This window comes from Anopheles maculipalpis, chromosome 2RL (assembly GCF_943734695.1).
Source record: "Anopheles maculipalpis chromosome 2RL, idAnoMacuDA_375_x, whole genome shotgun sequence".
NCBI lineage: Eukaryota > Metazoa > Arthropoda > Insecta > Diptera > Culicidae > Anopheles > Anopheles maculipalpis.
The window spans coordinates 74,449,005-74,459,476 of NC_064871.1; the positions used below are offsets into that span (position 1 = coordinate 74,449,005).

The window sequence follows — 10,472 nt, forward strand, 5'->3', positions numbered from 1 at the left end:
GGAAATAGCTTTCATAAAATCATATCTTAAGACCTTCGCCCTGTGATTACTTGCTGCTCCTGTTTCTAATCAACAAAATTACACATTCAAAATCAATTACCAGGCTGAATAATTGTTAGCAGCACTGTCAACCGTCTGCTTTGTAGCTTGTAAACGCGAGCATAATCATACCAAGAGCCTAAACACGCACTTAGGAAATTATTTTCCTCGTTTAGCTGTAGCACTGTAAACAAAGCTTACTGCTCGAACCCCCTTTTGCGGTGTTCTCGCCCCTTTAAAGTTCTGTAAACGTTACTTTCGGGGAGTTCTAAACCCTTCCCTAAGCCCTCGTGGCCTCATTCGGGAACAGTTTGTTGTGTTTCAATTACTACACCGCTTCTTCGACCAATCGATCGAAGGAACGGTAAAAGCAAGGGTTTCTTTTGACGAAGTACTCACAGCTCACGTCTTTCTTTTCGTGCTGTGGGTCTCCCTCAAGAGATTGCTTGGCATTCGGTATCCCCATCCAGTTTCTTAGCGTGCCACCCTGGATGATTGAGAAGCGCCCGTTACCGCCGGAAAGGTTGATATCGGTCGCATTTTTCATCCAGCGTATCATGGGCGTCGGATTACCGACATGGCACGGCATGGCAGGAGTGGCCACAGTGCCGCGGGGCAGTGTTTGATTAGTCGGTACGATCTGCAGTATCGGGGGTAGATTGCTGTCCGAGCGAGTCAGTTGGAATATGAATTGAGCTGTTGGTCGAAAAATGTTGTTGTTTAGTGTCAAGCCATACCTGTAAGTAAGCTCTACTGGTAGTGGAACCGGCGACACTCAGTGCCGAACAGATGTAGTAGCCATCGTCATCCTTTTGTACGCCGCGAATCTGTAGCGTTCCCTGTACCGAGACCTGCATATTGTCGTACGTATTGTTGGGAAACATGAGCGTTTGGGAGCCTTCCTTCAAGAACACGGATGGTTGGGGATTGCCGGAGGCATTTGACCGATGCCTCTCCGTCTCAGAAATAGTCATATTCGATGGCAGATGATGAGATGTTTCGAGATCAAAGGTGGATTTGCATGAGAAAGTTGATGGAATGGGATATTCAACAGTGCGGGCATCGACATGCTTGACAGTTGCATTGCTCTTTGCAATATTTGCTGCATTACAGCTCTTTAGAATATTGAATTTGTCTTAGTTAAGTTTTTAAACTTTATAAGATACATGATTGTAAAGGAAGGATAGCTCCGAATGAATCAGTTATTTTCCAAATTCAATGTATCATTTATCGATGTCTTCGGTGTTTCGGGTATCGAAGTGTCGAAGTTCGATTCTAAGTGGAAGTACTTTTCTTCAAATGCCTTACCATCGTGATGGAAGCTATAAAAGCTTGCAGTCAAGTCACCGGAATGATGATGATGATAATAAGTCCCACCTCTTACCTCAACACAGATTTGAGAAGGACGAAACTATCTTTAAGATATTTAAACTCTAATACATTTTTTGAATATCCATGTAAAAAAAAACCTAGACGGTAAGTGGTGGCATCAAGAAACACTCTACGGTATCCATCGGATTTCATACAATTCCAGCCCTAAGACCCTAGTTCCATAGTGTCCGTTAAAGTTGCCTACCGGCTACCATTGATGGGTAACGGTCTACCACCTTTTAGAACACACTGTTCCATGCGTATGGCCAGAACTCCAACACCAACATGGTGTCAGAGCACTACCTTCAGGGACAGGAGAATCTAATGTGTCTCAGAGATTGTCCACGTACAACATCCATGAATGAATATCGCAGTTACCTTGCCAGACTGCATGAAAAACGGTAGAATCCACGGGCATCCCTTGAATATCCCCTCATATACGCGCGCGTGTCTCGAACTATGTTGTCTCATTCAATTATTATTTTTTAATATTACTAATTCAAACAATCTATAATCTTATCATCATCAACGAGATCGTGATGACAACTGCAGTTATACTAGATAGAGTCACGTAGGACAACTACATACACCAATGACATAAAGCTCACATTACACAGTTTGTTTTACATAATCGGCACATCCGCATCTAAACTGGAACAGGTTGCACGCATCTTTAATTTCCACTTGCATCCTATTGTACATTTGGATTCCTTTGAAGAATAGAGTGTTTCTAGCTCTATGGGAAATCATGTGCGGTATTCTTGGTGCATCGGTGCTGCGTGTACAGTATCGATGCACGTCTGAACCACGCACTATTCTTTCCAAGATTCAAGGACGTTTCACAGGAGTGACCCTCCCTGTATCCCGACTGTTCAAAAATCAGCAGCTCATTATTGTTAAGGAACTGTACTAGTTGTTCCTTGACAACAATCTCTAACACTTTTTCGAGGACGTGAAGCATATTAATGGGACGAAAATCTTCCGCATTGATAGCTCCAGTCACCTTAGGAATAGGTATAATCAATGATTCCTTCCATGTTATCGGGAAAATACTCGTTTCCAATGACTCATTTATCACCGAAAGATGACAATTTGAATTCTTTTTATGGGTCTTGTACAGCCGTTATGAAGTGCAAATGGGGATCTTAAATCTCTGCCTAAGAAATTAATTACTATGGAAGGCATCAGGTATTCAAAAGTAGATCTCTAAGTTCTATAAACAGAATCTCTTAACAAGCATAATCGTTGTAGAGCAAAACTTTTAGATTCATTTGGTTGTACTTGATCAGTGCTTAATCAGTATCCAGAATAGACAGGCATAAGTTGAAGAGTGCAGTTGAACACTCATCATTCTGTAGTCGAATGCAGGACGATTGGATAAGGAGATGAGACAAAAAAGCCGCAAAATCTGTGCAAGACAGCTATTAGTACACTCACATATAATTTGTCTCGATATTTGCGTTTATCGTAAAAAGTTTGTCGGATAGGACCGAGATAATTGGCAACCTTTATCATTTTTTTTTTAATTGTTGATGGCTGGTACTTAGCGTTTCCGGGATGTTACTTGTCCGTAAAAATTTAAAGCTAGTCCGCCGACATCGACATTAACCAAAGATTTTTCTGGAGAAAATGATTCATGTAATTTATTAAACTCTAACTACTTCAACAATCTTTCTCATTTATCACGTGTTGTTTTTTTATTATATTTTGTATTTCATAACTTTATAACCCTTCCAACTTTTCTGAAGGAAAACATTCCTTTTCCCTCTGTTTGAGTGGACATTACCTTGGGTATGCTCGGTTGTGGATGATTTGGCTGCCAGATGTCCCTTTGAAATTATTGTCTTCAGTGCTGGTTTTAGGGGATTACGCCTTTTTGGAGCTTGGTACCGTGAGTACATGGAAATGGCTCCCACTGTGAACCTCCTTTGCTTGGGATACTGCAATCCGGTTCAAGCATTCTGATGTTGTGGCTGGTGACCGTATCATCGTCAGAATGTATGGGTCGGAAAGTCACTACAAATTTGTGAAGTTACAGTAACATCTAATTCACGTATTACGCCAAGAGTGAGGCCGCCAGTTGCACGACTGGCAGTATTCTTATCTCTTCGGCGAAGACAAACAGAATCCGTGCGTATTCGTTGTCATTCCAGGAGATCATATATCGGGATCGCCGAAGAACTTCCTGATGCCCGAATGGCTGCTAAGAGTTCGGGTCTTGCCGCATCGAATTTCACACATGTCCATAGGTTGGGATCAATACCGTTGGATCCGTTGTTACTACGCTACAAACCTTGGAGTCGGTCCTACTTATAAACTGAAGGATTGGATTATTTTGCAAATACCAGATTTCCTTTTAGAAAAATATTATAGGTCGTTATGGTATTTGATTATTAAACATTCGATGCTAATTTTTTATTACAAATAAATGAAGTTGCTTACTCTCTAGCCATTCTCACAAGACTAATCCTATCAAATGCCTCCAAAGCAATGAAGCAATTTTTTGACAATGGAATGAATGTGCATGTGCGAATAATTTGACTAAAGTTTAATTTAAGTTTAGGCAAATTTCCCTCCTCATAACTTTATTGATCCATGCAGAAGCCTCTCAATTCTAGCTCTTACTGTCGATCTCGCAAACCATCCGTTTGTATGCGCTAGTCGTAGCGATTTTAGTGCATTTCACCACTCATTGACAACTAATCGACCACAACGGTCCCGATAGCGCCCCCACGATAATTGAACTAGCATAAATTTTTCCACTCCGGACATCCGGACACTAGAGCCTTCCCAGCAGCACGCACGTTTATCACCAATCATCACCATTTAATTCGGGGCGATTGCAGCGAGTGCGTGCATATGTGCGCGACTCGACGCATTCAATAGCGGATTTAATCAAATTGTCTGCCCGTGTCAATTTGCATAAACGATGAAGTCGCTCCACCGGCATCCCAGGTTCGAGTTGAAATTTTAATCAATTTAACAACAATCGGAAAACAAATCACTCGACAATTACCGGTTTTGCGGATTGCTTCGGATGTACAATTATGACATCGCGCGGTACCACATCACATCGGTGTGGTCGCCGGCGTGCGGTGCCTTCGTTCTGCTGCCTGCGTTGAAAACCCAATCAATCATCGTGCCTGGCCAGACAACATTGGCAAGGGCGAGTGGTTTGGGTTTCAGGAAGCAGGGATGTGATTTAGTTGCGTCTAAATCAATGGCTCTCTTGATCTTGACGAACCGTTTTGCGTCTAGTCAATCCTCAACCATCTGCTCAGACTCGTCTCGGTTGGTTTTCGATTAATAAATAGATTTTCTCATCTCGCTTGAGACAGTTTTAGCAAAAATAGTTCAAACAAACAGTTAGTAAAGGGTCACAATAGCTGTACTTCTTATTAGAAATAGAGTCCAAAAAATCGTTCACACCTTTTCTTTCGCACACAGTGCGACCATCTGAGCAAACGATTCGGTTGCGTGTCACCCATCGATAGGAGCCACATGTATCAAAGTCATCCATTCGCACTCGGCGAATCCCGCACAGTTGCGAGCGCTTGGTTCCGTTCGATGCCGGGACGGAAGGTTCTGTTCCATTATACGAAGTAATTTCTTTTTGCAACACAAGTGCACGGTGCCGTTTTAACTGATGTCACCATAAATCTTGCGTTTCAATGCGAACCTGTCTGCTAGTGCAACTATAAATTCTGCAGAAGGGACTCTAATGCTATTTTCAAACCATGGAAGCTTGTTTGCATCGTTTAGCTTGCTTTGCTTCGATTTCTTGCATTGCTACTTTGCCGAAAGGGTTGAAGGATTTACTTTGGAACAAGGAAACAAATGTTCCTTTCTGTTGTTTGTTATTTATATTTTTTATTTATTGAAGAGTTTTAGAAGAAAAGAGCCTTTTTGAAGTTAAACCTTGCTTATTAAAAAAGTTACCCTTACACAGATTGTTTTTTCGCAATAAATTATGCAACACTGCAATGCAATCCACCGCAATGCAATGTTTCGCTAACTCTTGTTCCCTAGTACCAAACTTTACACGTAGGATTTGCCATTCAATATGCACTTAACGATTATTTTTATGACACTCGATGCATGATGAACGGTTCACAAGTGTGTACCTACCGAAGCTGCACTGCGCGGGTTACCTCAAACCATTTTGACATGCAATTAAGACCACTTAACGACGTTTGCAGAAGAGGTTTTCTGCTGACGGTTGCAATGCAGGAAAATTGCGGTTGCAGCTATGGCTGGCGGGGTTTTACACGTAAAATCAACTGAAACTGTAATGCGCAATCGGTGAGGTTGATTTAATTTGGCTTTTGTAATCAATTACCGCTTGTTTTTCGATGAGATATTCAAACGGCGAGTGATCGTACTGCCCAGTGTAGCTTTGGTCGCTCAACAAGTCGGCAAGAGGCAGTTAAAATAAATCCTTGAGCTATTAAGTTGTTGGTGATTGGATTAATTGAGACTCCAAGTCCAAGTTGTTAGCTCAGTCGCTAGGGTTCGCTAAATTGGGGTTAAAACTTATGAGTCTCAAGCACACATTTCAGTTGCATAACATGGACGCACGAAATTCTAAAAATTCGTAATATTATCACGAATTATCCATATGCACGTAAGGGACTTTAATATCTTCCATCTATCTACCTAGCTACAGGGGGAAAAAATACATCGCATACATTAAACCTCAATTACTACGCGGTCTGTCTGGCACAACTTAAAGGATGTACATCATCAGTTCGTTGATAGTGCTGAAGCAACAAGACGATGCAACTGTGAGCATACAGCTAGGTGACACTAGCCAGCAACGAACACCAAGAAAGAAAGAGTGAGCATAAATTCTAGTGCGCTTCTGTGATGTGAAATTTATTGGAGCCATAATCAGAATTTATAGTGTGAAGCAGGCAACATCTTAATATTTTTTCTCTTCCAACTGTTGGTTCAAAACTGCATCTCACATTCCAACATGCTTCTTAAAATGACGTATGTCGCGACGACAATGGCTTCTTCAAGCGCGTTGCTAGTTGAGGTCGTTTATATCCATTTTTGATCATGCTTTCAACTAGAGCCAGCTACGGTTGTGTGTTTTTCTTATGTTGGTTTTTGTTTCTTTGAATGAAGATCTATTTATTAGACTGATTTTTTAAAATTATCTGTGGTTCATGTAAATGTGTAGTTGTTTTGAGATGACACTTTAAAAATTGAAAGCGATGATCTCTTCTTCAGCATGGCTTTATGACCTCCAAGGTCATGTTAGTTATCGAAAATTGTATCATTATATCATTGTATCTTACGGTCGAGACGAAATTTGAATCGCGATCCTTGCATTTGATCAACCTAGGCCTTCGGATGACTTTAGTTATGTTTCGCAGTTGCTTTTATTTTGCAACTCCAGTGTATTTATTTAATTATTTATTTACAAAAGCAGGATTCAAAGGCTTAACAATGTAACTTAATAACTAACATTAAGGGAAACATAACAAATAGGGAGCAGGAAGACGGGAGCCAAAAAGATAGATACACATGATGACATGACATGATAGTCCAATAGATACTGAGAATGGTTGAATGCTACTTGCACCCAAAGAAAAGGATCATTCTGGTCATTGCGTGTCAGCCTAGTAGAAGAAGTAACGTAGTGGAAAGAAAGAAAGGAGCGTCAATGAAATTGGACTGCAGTTCAGGAGGAATTGGATATGATAATGTCTTATTGGCAAAGATTCAAGCCACTAATAGACGACAGCGATAGGAGCAAGAGGCGATAGGAACAGATTCTTTGTGGTAACTCGAAAAAAACAAATACTTTTGGAACCCCGGTAGGGAGGACTAACTGTCAAACTACGGGTAACATACGCTATATCTGTAGGAAGCAGACATTTTGAAGTCTTAGAATCAACGAAGAAGAAAATAATTTGCACAGAGTGTAACAGGTTGGCTGATAAGTCCCCGGTCTAACAAAGAAAAACACATTTTTTTGTCAAAATTCGTTTTTATTATTCAACATAGTTCCCTTCAAGAGCGATACAACGATTATAACGACCTTCCAATTTTTTGACACCATTTTGGTAGTACTCCTTCGGTTTTGCCTCAAAATAGGCCTTAGTTTCGGCGACCACCTCTTCATTGCAGCCAAATTTTTTCCCTGCGAGCATCCTTTTGAGGTTTGAGAACAAGAAAAGTCGCTGGGGGCCAGATCTGGAGAATACGGTGGATGGGGAAGCAATTCGAAGCCCAATTCATGAATTTTTGCCATCGTTCTCAATGACTTGTGGCACGGTGCGTTGTCTTGGTGGAACAACAATTTTTTCTTCTTCGTTCTTTTTTCGTTCGTCAAGCAACCAAAAGTTGCTCGACAAAAGACGCTCTGTCTCAAAAACAAATTGACATACAGACGTCAAATTTTGACACGAATCATTTGAAGGTTGGTGCTATATAAAAATAATATGCATTTAATACTAGCGGCGCCATCTATGTGTCAGACGGGGGACTTATCAGCCAACCTGTTAACTATACAAATTGACGTTTTTTTAATAGTCTTGACAAATTCTTTGATTCAAAAAACCTTAAATGTTAAAGGCCCTTAAATGTTAGCCAAAAATGGAAAACAAATATGATCTCCAAATAATTATGTACTTTGCAATATGACCCAAAATTTGGTTATGAAAATTCACGCCTGACTTGCTTGTATTTTCCGTAGACCGCCAGGAACATGCCGTCCATATACTAAGCTTACTATGTAAATCGATACCATGTAGTTGATCTCTCACGCTGATTTTGGGAGTCCTTAGAACGGAGGAACGGTTCGGATAGGAACCCTTGAACCCGGTCCTGCCCTGTCCTGCTTGAACCTGCTTTCAGGTTGATAGAGGTTACAACCTAGTTGATTTATAATTCTTAACTGTAATGTAATTTTACAACCATTTTTCATAATGCATTTCGTTTCGAGTGCTGATCTAGTGTGAAATCTACAAAATGATTTTAGTTTTCTTACATTAAAGGACGCTTTTATTTTGGCTTTATTATATATTATTTGCAATACTTTATACCTTTTTATCCCTTTTTTTCTCTGAGTCGTATAGAACCTATCAGGATTTACTGATTTTACAGCAACCACACGCAATATGTTATCTTCCCATCCGCAGAAATGAGCACCGCGTCCGACAGTGTAATTTGATTTACAACAGCAGCTCTACGGTGCGTACCATGGTTTCCGGTGGTGGGTACCGTGACCATTAGAGCTTAGGGAAAGGTTTCGGTCTCATCCGGAAGCGTAATCACCCATTCTTCTGCTCCGTCGTCAGGTCATTACGAACCATCGTTAGGTCAATGGTTGTTCGCCCTTTTACAGTTGCAGTTGGAGCTGGGATTACTGGACTGCTGTTAGGACAACGTAGGATAGTCACAAGCTTCCGTGACAAAATACGCAATTAGGTGTGAAGGGAACGCAATCGTACCCAGGAATGATACAGAGCTGTTGTTCTGGAGATCCATAAGACAACATACGTAAGACAGAGGGTTTGATTCGGAAAACTACACAACCAAATTAAATGATTTTTCATTTTAACGCATTTTACTTACATGAGGGTAAACAACATGAGGGAAACATGATAAATTGATAAAGTTTTCCTTACATGAGGGAAAACTTTATCAATTTATCAGAAGTGAAATCAATTTTCGTTAACAGGAAGCACAAAAATATAAATCTCTTTGGCATGCAGAAACTTCAAGTGAAAGATCATTATCGCCTTATATGCAAAATAATATCCTTATCGGTGATGTTATCCTCACAAGCGATGCTTCTCACGATCTTGTTGCACTCGAAATTCAAGGGTGTTGGCTAAAATAATTGGCGCCGATGGACCGCAAATCTGGACGTGAGGGAAAGGTTGCCGGAACGCATTTCCCTTTAATTGGGAAGATCGACACCCAAAACCCAAGTGATGTGGGGAAGATCGTGCTAATGATCGCGGCACGAAAAATGATAATCGTGTCCTCAAATCAGGTTCTTTTTATTTTTATTCAGGCGGTCCTCTCCTGGAAATTCAAGGTATTTTGTGACTCGGTTGAAAAATGGAAGATTGTGTAGGATTGTAAGCTTGTGAGGAGGTGGAGCTGACCATGGTTCGATTATGTTTTACAACGTGCCGAAGCGCTGTGCGTTTTTTTTTTGTTGCTTTTTCGTTGCTAATTTGATGTTATCGAGTTCGATCGCGTAGCGAAATTGTGAGTGGACTTACAATACTTCCACCAACATGATGTAGGGATGCAGGGTAGTAGGGAAAAGTAATTGTGACTCCATTTTTCAAATAACTTTCTTCCGTACTCCGGATAACGAGCCAGTGCTTCCAGTTTTTGACACGAACACGAACACCCAACTCGCGCAGGTAAGCTCCTAACGATCTTAAACTTCGATGACGCGTTTGATCAACGCCTTCACTGTTAAAAATTAAATCCTCCACCCGAAAACATACTTTCTCACTTTGGCAGACGAAAAAAAAAAGGGGAAACCCATTAGCAGCAAACGAACGGAGACGAACGCACTCAACACAAACTGCGGTCCGAATGACAGGTCACAGTCAGCCCCACGCTAACGGGAATGGATCAAATTCCGTTCCATGGTAAATGATTTAAATCACTCAATCAAAGGCTTCCCGAAGCTTCACCTCGGTAGAAATTGATACACGTCCGACCACCCAGCCACGTGCCCGAGAGCATTACGAACAGGTTTGGCCTGCCGGGACGTCGAGCACGGGGTCCAATCGAGGGCGGACACTAATGTAAAAGTGACGCCCCCGTACGGGAGGGTTTTTTTTTTCTTATTGTAAATTGCTTCTTCTATGGTGCAGCGCTATGCTATCTTACATTTCTCTCCAGACTTGTCTTCTCATGCGGAAGTCGATTGACGTGTGGTTGAAAGTTGAAGGACTTGTTCCTGGGCGGGTGTAATAATTGTTTTATATAACTTTGTCCCAGAGGCGGTTTTTGTTTGGGAATAGAAAACAAAAGGTAAGGAGAATAATTTCGAGCAACACGATTTGGTCTCGTTTGAAAGT

General features: G+C 41.1%; 1 protein-coding gene across 1 annotated transcript; it reads right to left on the bottom strand.

Annotated features, from left to right (window-relative positions):
- Positions 1 to 367: 367 nt before the first annotated feature.
- Positions 368 to 1,013, bottom strand: LOC126567463 (roundabout homolog 3-like). The gene is made up of 2 exons (XM_050223683.1): positions 775 to 1,013; positions 368 to 719 (listed from the first exon to the last, which is right to left on the bottom strand). Exons 1-2 carry the CDS (start codon positions 1,011 to 1,013, stop codon positions 368 to 370), a joined length of 591 nt encoding a protein of 196 aa, XP_050079640.1.
- Positions 1,014 to 10,472: the final 9,459 nt, after the last annotated feature.